General features: G+C 44.9%; 2 protein-coding genes across 2 annotated transcripts in view; both read left to right on the plus strand.

The window, feature by feature from the left end:
• Nucleotides 1–1,004: 1,004 nt before the first annotated feature.
• LOC135819620 (CUB and sushi domain-containing protein 1-like) lies at nt 1,005–7,875 on the plus strand. The gene is made up of 7 exons (XM_065332860.1): nt 1,005–1,385; nt 2,282–2,581; nt 3,207–3,389; nt 4,494–4,649; nt 6,224–6,397; nt 7,235–7,399; nt 7,598–7,875. Exons 1-7 carry the CDS (start codon nt 1,274–1,276, stop codon nt 7,801–7,803), a joined length of 1,296 nt encoding a protein of 431 aa, XP_065188932.1. The 5' UTR covers nt 1,005–1,273; the 3' UTR covers nt 7,804–7,875.
• A 5,394-nt stretch (nt 7,876–13,269) lies between these two features.
• Nucleotides 13,270–14,842, plus strand: part of LOC135819619 (sushi, von Willebrand factor type A, EGF and pentraxin domain-containing protein 1-like) — a 13,757-nt gene continuing 12,184 nt past the window's right edge. Inside the window, exons 1-2 of the mRNA XM_065332859.1 lie at nt 13,270–13,655; nt 14,619–14,842. The exon at nt 14,619–14,842 is cut by the window's right edge and continues 76 nt beyond it. Coding sequence (XP_065188931.1) covers nt 13,544–13,655; nt 14,619–14,842 — 336 coding nt within the window. The 5' untranslated portion in view covers nt 13,270–13,543. The remainder of the gene's footprint in view (nt 13,656–14,618) is intronic.

The following is a 14,842-nucleotide window of genomic DNA, read 5'->3' on the forward strand; positions in this document are numbered from 1 at the left end:
AGCCGATTGGGAGGTGGTCTTCAAGGTCGTTGACGTATAGTGCATGAAAAACAACTACATGTGACGTTACATTGCGATTGACACTTTGAGATAATTATGATTATTGTGAAAAGAAGAAGGACAAAATGTTACGAGTTATGACTAACTGTCCACCAACGTAACCAGATCTTATACAGTCAGCGATTGCGACAAAATGGCACAAAACTGACAAGGAGTACTGAGACATTCGGCGACCTGACACCTAGCTCCAACACTTCCCCTAGGCGCAAACCAACAACCTTCCAACTAGGAAGGCTCAGGTTCGGAAAGGTCCGAGTTACATTGAGATATGATACTTTGTGTTTTTCGTATGTCAAGACGAAAATACAGAGGACGCTCTAATAGTCAAGGGACAAAAATCGAAGGTTGAAAATCTTTAGTAACAAGGCGTTTGTGATAGCCGAGCTTATTGTGCGGGAAAATCAGGGTGTCAAAACAGGTTGACGCTTGCAGCTTGCGCTTGCATTCGAAAAAGTTGTAACGTAGCTGCACTTCGTAACATACAATCCTGGACACTCTTCAGGTCGCGGCCCCAGGTGTTCGCCTGCATTGTGCCCAGGCCCTTGCCAGACACCAAGCTAATCATAACTACTGCGCTCTTGCTGCACAATGGTGATATCCGGTCTCCGCCTGTTGAATTCGGCATCACTTCGCCCTGCTTCCAGCTGCTCAAACATTAGGCATACACACGTCATTCACGTGCATGCACACGAACGGGAGGGGCAGGAGGGGGGCGAGGGGGAGAACTACACAATCTGTCACCATTGGAAGCGCTCTAAGTCCATGGACTACTGATGAATGTATCGACATACACCTGTGTGTGTGTGTGTGTGTGTGTGTGTGTGTGTGTGTGTGTGTGTGTGTGTGTATGTGTGTGTGTGTGTGTGTGTGTGTGTGTGCGTGTGCGTGTGTGTATTGCAAAGGCAATGAACTTCACTTCGCCGTCTAAGACATTCTGAACCTCCCCATCAATAACGATACTATCTAATTGAACGTGCCCTTAGAAAATCTGCTCGCTGCTTTTGACTCGCACAGTGGAGTGGAGGAGAGGAATATCACATTCATACCTCCGTCCCTTGAGATCAAATGTATTGCCCTTGATTAACTTCTATCAGTGTGCAGAAGGGAGGAGGCTAAGAAGAGAGGCGGTTTCATTCGTATACCAGGAGTCCGCCCAGCGAAACCTTTTCAACACGAGTTGTATTCCACAATAGAGAGTTGTGGAGAGTTCAGAATGGGACTTATTATTCAAGTGCTAGCAGTGGTCTTATTAAGTGCTGGACTGGCTTTTTCCTCGATCCCAACTACCTGCTTTACAATCAGGGATAACGTGGTCGACTATGCGTGTAAGAATTTTTTTAATATTTTTTGCTATTACGGTTTCTTGTTTTAGACGGATTCCTCAAAGGCTCTTCTTCGCCTATGGAGGAGATGTACATGATACCAAAGTTAATGAATTTGGCGATCGATATCTGGGTAAAGAAAGGGATATAGAAAATGTGAAGAACAAAATCTCCGAGCTTGCTCCAAGCTTGAACGACGTGTAGAGATTTAATAAATGGAAACCGTATTACTTATGTTCCGCGTCAGTTTAACAGGTCAAGTAAATTAACAGTAATACTTTGCTATAGATTGGTCTGGACGTGAACAAGAAAGGAGTTGGAGTAGTCGACCTGGTATGACGGATAACGTCTACAGAACTAATCTGACTGATTGAAGCACGCGCAGGTCGAAAATTAATTGAAGCCCCACTGACACGTGTTCCAAGAAATACAGTGTACTTGCCAACGAGAGGAAACTGAGCAGAGAGGACGAACCACCCTTGCATGCTGTCCAGAATAGTTCTAAGATTTGCACAGTCTGGTTCATTCTTATTTTGCTTGGGAGGTGCCTTGTATTGTGTTTTTGTATTGAGTTTTATTATTTTACTTGGGCATTTCCAACAGACCCTAAGCTCTTCTTACGGAGGGCCCAAGATGTATGAATGTGTTGACTGTTTTAAGTTCCTGGCGCAATCAAATGGCGGTATGATTAGTGCGAAGGGATTCGGAAAGCGCATTAAAGTGGTCAGCACCAAGGAAAAAGAATAGATTTGTATCCAGCCTGAGTTGGCACAATGTGCATAGAGCAAACTGCTGGAAAAGCATACTGAAGCTGGATTATAGTTGTGAGTAACGGTAGTTATCTCTTAAAAATGCTGATAGCTGGAGCTTTTGGAATTTCTGCGCTGCCTGTTGTCCAGTTCACTTCCGATGTAACGCATCCGACGGTTCCTATCTGATTTCCGACAGTAAATGGAAAGCCAAAACGGCTGGTTCAGCTAGATCAACGTGTACATCGCAAACGTATGAGCTGCCTTCCGAATCCATGGTGACGAAGCAGTGCTTCACTGACTACGTTGAACATATAAGGTCGTCTACTGGATCAAGTGTGACGCTTTGGGTGACATCGGCTTGCAATACAGGCATCACATGCTTTCCTGCACAGTCTCCATGCCCAGCAACAGCTACTATAATATGCCACAACCGCCTGCCTACTGTAGGTAAGTACCTGAAGAAGTATGGTTGGTGAAAGTTGCAATATCTAGGGGTCAAAGTTGGCAGACGGACCTATTGAAGATGGCAACAAAGCATTTAGAGTTTGCATGATTGTTGTAATTGTAATCTCCTTCAAATAATTTAAAACAGTAAAGATAGCACCGTAGATGCAGACATTGGATACACTGCACTTCGAAGTATACGTGTATGCCGCTAACCATATGCTATTCTTTTTCAACTATTCGGCTCGCAAAATCGGCAACGAAACCCTAGACCCCAAAGTGGTAGTGGTGATTTTCACTGTCTTAGCCTTTCTCCAATGAATATCTAAGCCCCACCTTCACTGACGAGAGTTTCGTACTCGACACAGCTGTATGAAGGAATTCAGTACCAATGAATGTGTCGCTTTGCCGGTGGTCTGCTGTAGCATCGCGTCGCGGTCGGCTGGAGAGCGCAGTTGTGTCATGGTTGGGTGGTTGATGATGAAAAGTGAAATGCATATGTACGAAAGAAATGGGACCTGCTTCGTTTCTGTGTCGTGCTTGTGTGTGCGTGTTTGTGCGTGTGTGTACGTGTGTGTGTGTGTGTGTGTGTGTGTGTGTGTGTGTGCGTGTTTACCATTCTCGTCAGCAAACAACACACCATGCGCCGCAGACAGGTTCATCCCCCACGGTCCTGTATCCTACCCGAGTGGTCTTCGCTTTCCCAGCCTGGCCGTCTACAGATGCAACCCAGGCTACGGTATCAAGGGGAGCAACTATGCCGAGTGTAAACCGGACGGTGGCTGGTGTGAGAGAGCAAGGTCCTGCACTGGTGAGAGAACGAACGTTCATGCTTTTTAATTAAACTCTTATCGTACACAGTACAAACCTCATAACTTATTTTCGCGACTTCGGAAGTAATTAACCCGACGAGTCTCTTTCGTTTTTTCTGCAGTCCTTGGCCTCCCCCCCCCCTCTCGCCAAATTTTCGATGTCTAGTTTCAACGCTAATGCCGAGACCTTGGGTCGGTTCAGTTGCTGGCAGCACTTCGGTACGTCGTTTCAACAACCCCTGTGTATTGATTAATGTTGTTCTCCACGTCCTTCTCAGTAGGGTGATGTTCATACTTGTAGTAGAAACTAAAACACGCACATCTTTCCGAATTGGGAGCAACCGGTATTGCGGTACTCGCGCGATTAGAGCCCTCTCTTGAATAGTGCCCCCCCCCCGGGCTTGTACCCAAGCGCATGTGCAAGTATGATGTTCTTTTGCTAATTTTTTTGTCCATGTTATTGCACTGGTGGTTTCAGGACCAAGCAATGCCTTTTCATTCTGCCGAAGTAAAAATAATGCACCAACCAACCAAGTTCGTTATTTCTGTTGCCGTTTCCGTTGCGTCGTGATAGTTTACAGCAAACTTTAGGCTCTGTTTTTCTTTTGTTTAATCCTGGATGACGCGAATACACCAGCATTGGAAAAAATAGCGCCCTCTCTTCAATAGGGCATCTGTGATGGACATTTAAAAGATAGTGCCCCAGGGGCACTGATCGCGCGACTACGGTATGTGTTTTACCGCGTATGCCTACGAACCAAGAGGTCGGGTGATCGAGCCCCATATTGGAGTCTACGCAGATCATGAGGTCAATGCCTGGATCATGGTCACTGAGTACTACGGTCGAGTTGAGCAGGCTGTACTCATGGTCCCGCGAAAAAACACAAGCATACCTAGTCTCTAAGAGTTGACAGAGTATCCTAGGTTGCATACATGAAGAAAACACACTCATACGTGATCCAGCCAGAAAGGACGTTGAACATGCGGGAAGCTACATAAATATTTGTCAATGATACCAAGAGTTTGAGTCATTTTTAAATACTTGATGATATTACAAAGCGTACGACTGTATGTTTTCCACTGTTGCTTATCTGCTCTTGCAGCCTACACGTGTCCTCCGGCTACACTGCAGAATGGATTGCTCGTTGGACCGGGGCCACTTTATACCAGCACATGCAACCCTGGTTTTGAACTAGTGGGACAATCGAATGTGACATGCTTGAGCGACAGCACAGCAACGGCTCTTCCTTCCTGTAAACGTAAGAAATTCACGGTTGCAATCTCCGCTCCCAGGTGTGGTTGTTGTTCTTGTTTTTGTTGTTGTTGTTGTTATTGTTACTGTTTTATTTAGAGTGGGGTTACAAAACAGGCCTGAACCTAATGAAAATGGTCCCACTGATAATAAGAGAAAAGACAAAAATTAATAATATAAAAATAAGCGGACAAACAGAACAAAGAAGTAGATAAATTGGATAACTATTATGAGCACGGCAGCAGGAAAAATGGCACAACAACGGCCAACGATAGAGAGAGACAGACAGAGAGACAGAGAAAGAGAGAGAGAGAGAGAGAGAGAGAGAGAGAGAGAGAGAGACAGACAGACAGACAGACAGACAGACAGACAGACAGACAGACAGACAGACAGACAGAGACAGACAGAGAGACAGAGAGAGAGACAGACAGGCAGAGAGAGACAGAGAGAGAGAGAGACAGAGAGAGAGAGAGAGAGAGAGAGAGAGAGACAGAGAGAGAGAGAGAGAGAGAGAGAGAGAGAGAGAGAGAGAGAGAGAGAGAGAGAGAGAGAGAGAGAGAGAGAGAGAGAGAGAGAGGGAGAGAGAGAGAGAGAGAAAAGAGAGAGAAAAGAGAGAGAAAGAGAGAGAGACACACAGAGAGAGAGAGAGAGAAAGAGAGAGAGAGAGAGAGAGAGAGAGAGAGAGAGAGAGAGAGAGAGAGAGAGAGAGAGAGAGAGAGAGAGAGAGAGAGAGAGAGAGAGAGAGAGAGAGAGAGAGAGAGAGAGAGACAGAGAGAGAGAGACAGAGAGAGACAGAGGGATAAAGACAGAGGTGGTGAAGCAGATGAGTTCATCCTAGTTGAGGGTACTGCCTAACAGAAAGGCCAGGCTTAGCGATTTGAAAGTGGAGCGCTTTCTTTCGAGGCGGGCTGTGTCGGGGAGCTGGTTCCACAGGATAACTCCAGCATGGCTAATGCGCTTAGCTGAGGATGCAGTGGTGGACACAGGAATGATGAGTACCTGTAACTTGCTGCTCCCTCCTCGTGTTCGGTGTGTTCGCCACTTCGCTATGAATTAAAATTCTGCAGCTTGAAACACGACCGCTCTAAGGAGTAAGTACGCTGCACCATACCAGTGGAGGGAGGTGTACGCCTGCACGGTGCCTGGCGCAAATGGTGTCATTAGATCGGATTTCATTGAGCCGTACTGTTGCTCGATATTACCATTTAGGTGTGGGGCAGTGTGTGTATGAGCATGTCGACAATTGGAATCCTGTTCCTACTTGTATCACACGACGGGTCACAAGTCAAAGATGAGGACCATACGTTTACAAGTTATCCGTTTCGACCAACACTGACGATTATAAGCAGGACATCAGTCATTTGTTGTGCTAATTGTTGCGCATTCTGACGTACCAGTATCCTTCTCATCACGCAGACGTCGTTAGTGTAGGAGGAAACGGATAACTAATACTTATAAACTCAAGGTCCACTCTTTTTTAAATCTTTATCAAATCGGAAGATTACTGCGCATTGATATTGACGTCGTGACAAACTTAGTTTCGTTATTTCCTGACAAGCCTTGCTTTCGGGTCCTGTTCAGCACATGTATGCACCTCAATTCGGCTCATTCCCAATGGCAATGTGATGACAAACAGCTACCTCACGAACGGCACAGCACACCTCAAGTGTCAATCCAGGTACTATGCTGACGGCTCGGCCATGACGACTTGTCTCAGCAATGGATCATGGGCACCAACACTTGGCACCTGCAAATGTAAGGTTTTTTTCAGGAAATCTCAATTCATAAATTACGGTATTGTTGGCCTTATTGGCGAAGTGAAAATTTGGGACTATTATTTTTTTAGGAGGGGTGTACTTGCAGTAGAAATCCAATCATAATGAAACACGCATAAGTCAGTTGCCTTTTGCACCACAATAGTGCCCCAGTGTCGACGGTGAGAATATTTTTATTTAATTTTAAACAAACGGCGAAGAGACAATAATCTGATACCCGCAATCATTAAGGTTAAGACAAGCTGAATCGACATTTGTGTAGACGTTATTCATGCAATGTTAAACGGTGAAGAAAATGTGTTTTCATTTATTTTATTTTTATTTTCACAATCACGTGGCACCAGCCGATGAAAAGGTGATGTGGGCAATAATTGACTTGTTGGGATGTCTTTGATGACATGGATGTGGCAGGTTGACGTGCTGGTATTATCCAAAAATTGCTTTTCCCTTATCCCACGCCGTACTTGCTTAATCACAACAAGTAGGCAAGGACACTTTCAGAGATGCATGTTTACACAGGGGTTTTTGAAGCTGCGACAAAATACATAATACGTTTCTTGTCTCCACGCCGACGTTTGACAAAATGCAAAGTAATTTTTTGCGTTTCAATGCATTTGTTGAAACATCTTACTCTAATGAACTCGGATGGAGAGCCAAGGATAAATTTATAGTAAAGACAAAACGACCAAGAAACTACAAGTCACGCTATAATGTCCACTAACACCACCAGTTACTTAATTAACAATCATCCCATGCGATAACATTGCACTCTTACTCTAAACTCTTTATTTCTCATATTTATGTTGTTTGACAACAGTGTTGACCTGTTCCGAGCCCAACGTTAGCAAGTCGTTGGTACTCCACGGGAATCGTCCATACCTTCCAGGCACAAGCCTTTACGTGAACTGTGTGGCTGGTTACACGGGTGGTGGATACATCTCGTGCACAGCTAATGCCACCTGGACGCATTTCGCGTGCTTGCGTAAGTACACGGTGGCTCTTGATTTTGTAAAATATCTGCAACATCTGCATACACATGTCACCAAAAGTGCATTATTAAATTTTATTGACAATAAAGTCAATATAATTGTAACGAAATTTCTTAGGGAAGGAAGGGCATAACGCAAATTTCATCTGTGTACCGTTACCGGTACATGTATATGCTTTCACTGCTGCGCAGGAATCTCATGCTCTCCCTTGAAGAGCCCAGAGAACGGTGTGCTACTTGTGAACGACAATGCCGCCCCCACTCTTGCAGTCGTGGCTTGTAAAGATGGCTACGTGCTCAGCGGATCTGCCAAACGTATACTGGACTGTCTGCCAACAGGCAACTGGTCTGCCGAAATTCCTACTTGCAGCCGAAAATCAGACACAGGCAAGCAATGACATTATAGTATTACATACAAGTACTTGTAAATGGAAACATTTCTGTGGATTGAGATTCAACAACTTGACCATACACGTGTACATGCATGTACTTCTCACACATGGGATGATTTCTGAAATCACAGCCCATGGCGTCACTCCTAGCTGTTGTAGACTTTGACCGGTGAATTGTTCGTGCCGGTGTGTTCAAGCGTCGTCTAGTCTCGTCTTGTCACAAGAAACATCTACCACTAATACAAAATAGTTCCCAACAAAATATGGTTAGCACCTACTGATGGGTTACTTAATCTGCGGACAGAACTGTTTCGTCCTTTGTGAACTCATCAGCGCAGCACAGATGAAATGAGGCCGAACCTGATAGCAATGGCCTCAGATGGAAAGCCAAGGTTTAATTTATACAAAAGAGAAAGACCAAGGAACTACAAGTTACGATATACTGTCCACTAACACCACCAGTTACTAAACAATCAGCTCATGCGGTAACATTGCACTGCACTGACCGACGGTACTGACGTTCTACAACTAACTGGCTAACAGCTCTAGCACATCCAACAGCCTTCCAAGTAAGTAGTTGGAAGGCTGTTGGAGTGCGCATCAAAGATGTGCTGTGCTAGAGCTGTTAGCCAGTTAGTTGTAGAACGTCAGTACTGTCGGTCAGTGTCGTGCAATGTTACTGCATGAGCTGATTGTTTAGTAACTGGTGGTGTTAGTGGACAGTATATCGTAACTTGTAGTTCCTTGGTGTTTCTCTTTTGTATAAATTAAACCTGATAGCAATGAAAAATAAATTTCCGAAGCCAGATTTAAACCAGGCCCAAACGTACCTTGCCAGAGTGCTCAAACTGACAAGTCAGTGAGCTCTGCATAACGCAAACGGCACCACCCACAACCCCACACAAGAATCTCTTTTCGACCAAAAGTGTAAACAATTTCCTTGGAGACAGGACTCTTATCAGGGACGGAAAAACTAGAAATCTCAAGCTAATCATCACTATCATCATCAATAAGGACTCCGAAACTCATGAACCAGTTTTCGGACAATCGCTTCAAATGAAATACAAGCAACCAGAACCAATGAAACATAGGGATAAGTAGCATCACAAGGGTGATAACCATTACAACTAGGTGATAAATTTAGCGAAGAACTTATGTACAAGGGGAGATGAGAAAAAGAGAAAGCACCTTCTCTCTCTCTCTCCTTCCCTTCGTCTTATCTCCCCATGTCTTATCTCCCCATGTCTTATCTCCCCTTGTCTAATCTCCCTATGTCTTATCTCCCCATGTCGTATCTCCCCATGTCTTATCTCCCCATGTCTTATCTCCCCATGTCTTATCTCCCCATGTCTTATCTCCCCATGTCTTATCTCCCCATGTCTTATCTCCCCATGATGAGTAGCTTGAGATTTAAAAAATCTGTCGACATTTTCTTTGTCTCTTTTTAGGATCTGTAGCAACTGGTGGAGCGAGCTCATCTACTCTTGCCATCATTGCGGGTGTGGCAGGTTTCGTTGCCGGATTTCTGATCCCGGCCGTCGCCTGTGCCGTTATGAGGAGGAAGTCAAAGACTCGACCCAATTTTGGTGTCACACCAGCTGGCAAGGAAACCTGTATGGACATCCTAGAAATGAAGCGAGACGAGCCGTTTACAGTCATGAATCGAAATACAGCCTACGGAGTGCCTGTGAAAGAAGAAATAATTTATCAGGACGTTTAGAAGTAAGACATACGGACGTCCTCTTCGCCATTCCGCTTTCAAAGCTATTACTGAATCTTTTGGTGATCATGTCGGTATTCTCGTACGTCTGTTTCATATTATAAAACTTCATGTACACATAATTGATACAGTTTATGTTCAAATCGGGAAAAGGCATCCCCCACCTATAAATAAATTATTATCTTCCCCCTACCGAGTCCTTTTCCTGCATACATAAATGCTTCACGTCATGCCCATTCACGGAATTGGATGACCAGTTCTTCCACGGCCTTCGCAAACATCTCATACGCTATCTGTATTTGAAACGATGTTTGCTGTCTCGTCGTAATCTCCGGCGCATACGCTGGCCAATTAACTTAATTTAATGCGCGAGGTGTTTGTATGCATAATGAATGAAGGATGCAAATCGTGTGTACTAGTACTTATGAATGAAGGGTGTGTACGAATGAATGAAGGCTGTGTACGAATGAATGAAGGACGTGCAGTTAAAATTGTATGAAGGATGCATACTAAGGATTGAATGATGTATGCTTATGAATGAATGGTATGTACGTACATATGCATGAATGAATGTGAGATATGAACTTATGAATGAAAGATGTACACACACGGCACAGGGCCCCACGCATCATTCGTTCATAGTTTCATGTAATGCCCACGGGCGATCATCAGACAAAAAAAAAAAAAAAAGTAACGGTATAGTTGTCTGATGATTGCCTATTAGGGTCCGGCTGATTCTGCCTGCAGAAAAATTGGCAGAATTCGGTACTTTTTCTGGTAAGTTTCGTGCATGTTTGGTATGTGGATAAAGAAATGGAGCAGAAGTCGAGGAATTGCCCGCCATAAGGTTTGTATGGTTCTGCCAATTTCACTTCTTTTCGAGCAGAATCTGCCACCTTTTCGAGCAGAATCCTGCGGTCCCTATTGCCTATGGGCACGAAACTATTAATCTCAAAGAATGATATAAGGTGCTCTGTGTAGGCATTGGCGGGTAATGCTCGAAAAGGTGGCAGATTCTGTTCGAAAAGCAGTGAAATTGGCAGAACCATACAAACCTTATGGCGGGCAATTCCTCGAATTCTGCTCCATTTCTTTAGCCACGTACCAAACATGCATGAAACTTACCAAAAAAAGTATCGAATTCTGCCAATTTTTCTGCCGGCATTATCCGCATATGCCTAGCTCTGTGTTGTGTGTAACATAACTTTATTCTTGGTTAGAGGAAAGCAAATCAGCACACGAAGCACAGACGCCAATACCGGTAGTTTCTACCAGGCATTTCGTACCATAATTTTTCAAGTAGGGAGGGCCCAAGTATGCCCAAAAACATTTCGCATATTATGATCTTCGCTTAATGGCCACTTGCTTCAAAATATCCTTCGAAATCACCCAAAACCAGAAATATTCTCTCGAAATATGCTTGACACGTAGCAGGCCGAAAACACTGATATTGGAAGTTATTTGTAACATAGATATTGTGGGCACAAGTTATGCGATCAAGTCCACCAGCTAAACCAGATTTTGAACAGTCAGACTTGAACAATCTGGCACAAAACTGACAAGGAGTACTGAGGCATTCCACGGCATGAACGTCAGCTTGAGGAGCACTGCTCGATAGCGCTAACCAACGGCCTTCCAGTTTATTTTTTATTTTTTTATTCATATTTTACTAGGGCAGTCCCCACAGACCTATGGTCTTCTTAGTTTGGAAGTTTCATGGATATTAGTGCTAATTCCAAAGAGGGGAAGGCGAGCGCCATCGAGCCGAGCACAAGCTACATTCCAAGGCTTCATGGAATGCTGGCCTGGGATGATGACGGGACGGCAAGGCCGGACAGAACGATCAAACTACAATTGGACAACGCCAAGCAACAACCACTCAACTTGGGAGGCTCAATATTATCAGAGATGAAAATATGAAGGGGAAGCTCCGCGAGGACGAATTGAAATAAACCGAATGCCACTATCCTACAGTACTGAACTTAGTTGATTACAATGATGGACTAACTAATTGCATGTATCGTATCACACGGCGATCATTTCGCCGTATTGTTCATGACGGCTCTTCAGGTGTGCATTTAAAAGAACTCAGATGGTCAGCCAAGTAAAATATTTGTACCATGAAAATTGTGGGCACAATTCATCTCTGATAATAAAGAGCCTCCCAAATAGGGTGGTTGTTTCTTTGCGTTGTCGAATTTTGGTTTGACCGACATGTCAATGCGAACGTTGTTACGGAAACACGGCACTTAGTCCAGCTGGATATAATTAGAGTAACTATGATTAGAAAGTGCAGTGGGAATGATTCAGTACAAAGAGCGTGGGCCTTGGGTGGGAAATTCAATATTGCAAGCAGGCTACAGCGTTCGCTTGCAGATGCACATGTGAATACCATTATAGACTTTGTGAAAATGCAAACAGACAAAGAGAAGTGTTGTGCAAAGCCCTACTCCACCCAGCTGGATCAGTGACGTCAAGACTTGAAGAGACAAGCATGAACTAATACTTCATGCTGTTCTTGTACTGCTCTTTTTCACGAATCCTCGTACGTAGCCAACTAGGAATCGCTTTCGTGTTTACCTTCACGAAAACGCACCCGAAACGGAAGGAAATGGAAAGTGTTTTGAAACGGTTTTAAAACGTTTTTGTACTCGTGTAAACAGTGAAAACGATTGGAAGCGGAACACGGTCATGGAAAACATTCTGCGTGGGAATTTATGAAATGAAGAATTGTTCGCGCTCGTCTACGGTATGGTGTGGCGGGCCGTAGAAGGCATGGAAGGCCATTGGAAGCTATTGAGTGACGCTGACTTGAAGACAGAGATGTTCTATGTCTGGACCCTCCATGTATGGCAGCCTGGCAATCCTATGGGCAAGACTATAATATTACTGCTTCCCGAAATGAGCGTGAGCATGGATGCCAAACATCCGCAAGCCTTAATATTAAAAAAATTCACGGTTCGCGTGAGACTCGGCCAAAGGCCCAGTTTTCCGCATCCGCAGGAACGCCACCACCCTCTTGGGTCAAGGCGCAGATGCAGCTCCTAAGCGGAGGGAGGTGAGTAGATCAGACCCACCACAAAGTGGTCAAAGACCGAAATCCCATTCACTGCATCCATGTTTCCCTCGTGCCAGGCCACGAGTTCCTAATTACCTGTGGGTCGCAGCACGGCTGGAAAAAATCCTTCCGCTTCCAAGCAGGACTTGAACCTGGTATCCTCTGTTTCTCAATCATGGTCTTAGACCATCCCACTATGCCTGCCTGCTTGCAAGCCTTAGTAGGGTTGCAAATCAGCTGGCACTGTCTGTCTGAACGAATGCAGCACATGTTCTTGCATGGCAATGGTCACCCAATCCCTATAAAGCACTTGTACCCATATGCCAAGCAACATACATTGCAACCCTGTGATCATTCTACTGACTTTGAGGTCGCGACCCCAGATGTTTGACTGCATTGTGCCCAGACCATGGCTAGACACCCAGCCACTCACAACTGCGCTCCCGCTTCTTAAAGGTGATATCCAGCCTCACCCTCTAACTCCCAGCATCACTGCGCCTTGCTTCCAGCTGCCCAAACACAGGGACTACACACGTCGATCACGGACATGCACACGAAGTGCACAGAAGAGAGAGACAGAGAGAGAACTACACAATCAGTCACTACAGGAAGCTTTCGAAGTCGAGGGACTACTGATGCGTGTATCCATGAACACCTGTATGTACTGCAAAAGGCATTGGACGACACTTCGCCATGTAAGCCATTCTGAACGTCCCATTTGATAACCCTGCCATATAATTGAACGCATGGCTAGCTATTGCTGCTCGTGACGTTTGGCTGATACGGTGCAGTGGCGGCGAGGAATATCACGGGATGAGCTCAGCCTCGTGAGATCAAAATATATTGCCCTTGATTGATTTCGATACGATGCGCAGAGAGGCGGCTTCATCCGCATACAAGGAATCTGCCCAGCGAAACCTTTTCAATACGTGTTGTGTTCCTTAAAAGCCTTCTGTGGAGAGTCTAGAATGGGAGTCATTTTTCAAGTGCTAACAGTGGTCTTACTACGTACTGGACTAGCTTTGTCCTCGATCTCAACTACCTGCGTGCCAACCACGGATAACGTGATCGACTATGCGTGTAAGACAAACTTGTAGTTTTCCCAAAACAATTTCTTGTTTTTAATCGGATTCCCCAAGGGCTCTTCTTCGCCCATGGTTGAGTTGTCCATGATGCCAAAGGCAAACAATAGCTGGGCAGTGAAAGGGAATTGTACTGAATTAAGCATGCGCAGTTAGAATATTAATTGAAGCCCCACTGGGCAGAGAAAGGGAATTGTACTGGATTAAGCATGCGCAGTTGAAATATTAATTGAAGCCCCACTGACACGTGCTGCAAGACAAACACACTGTACTTGCCAAAGAGAAGCAATCATGCATAGCTCACCAATCACCCAGTGCATGCCGTCCGTTAATATTTGTAAGATTTGCAATGTCTTGTTCTTTTCTTTTCTGTTTTAGCTTGGTGGGGTGCAAACTCCTCCTGCTAACCTTTCATGCAATTCTTAATAACTGTACTGCGTTTCTTCATGACCTCGTTACACCTCTGTCACACACCCGTCGAACAAGGAGCACAGATGTTCCCCTGCTTCTTTTCCCGAGGGTCACATCTGCCGCCGCCACACACAGCCCTTCATATCAATGTCCCGCTCTCTGGAATAAGTTGCCTGCATCTATACGCTGATTTATTGTTATATTATTATTACGACCACTGGAGAAACCCGGTCAATTCCGGACGCTCTTTTAACCCACCTGAAAATTCACTGACTTACGTTGCTCACTGATCACATAACTATGATTGCAATATTTCCTCTGCAGTCTAAAACCCTACTCTATTTTCCTTATATTAGAGTGCCTGTAGTCGAGCTCACGTAATAATATGGCAACACTGCCTGTTTGTATTCACTAATCGCGCGAACACGGTATACCAGGTCTACATGCTGGACAGCATACTGAAGCTGCCTTGTAGTGTTGAGCAACGATGGGGATCTCTGTTGATAGCAGGAGGTGTTAGAGTGTTCTATCTGTGCTGCCTATTGTTCAGTTCACTTCCGATGCAACGCGTCCGACGGTTCCTATCTGATCTCCGGTAGTACATGGAAAGCCAAAACAGCTGCTTCAGCTAGATCAACGTGTACATCGCTCACCTATATGTTGCCTTCCGACTCCATGGTGAAGGAAGTGTGCTTCAGAGACTACCGTGAACTCATAAGGTCATCTACTGGATCAAGTGTAACGCTTTGGGTGACATCCTCTAATAGTAGCAGC

The sequence above is a fragment of the Sycon ciliatum genome, chromosome 6 (genome assembly GCF_964019385.1).
Source record: "Sycon ciliatum chromosome 6, ocSycCili1.1, whole genome shotgun sequence".
In the NCBI taxonomy this organism is placed as follows: Eukaryota; Metazoa; Porifera; class Calcarea; order Leucosolenida; family Sycettidae; genus Sycon; species Sycon ciliatum.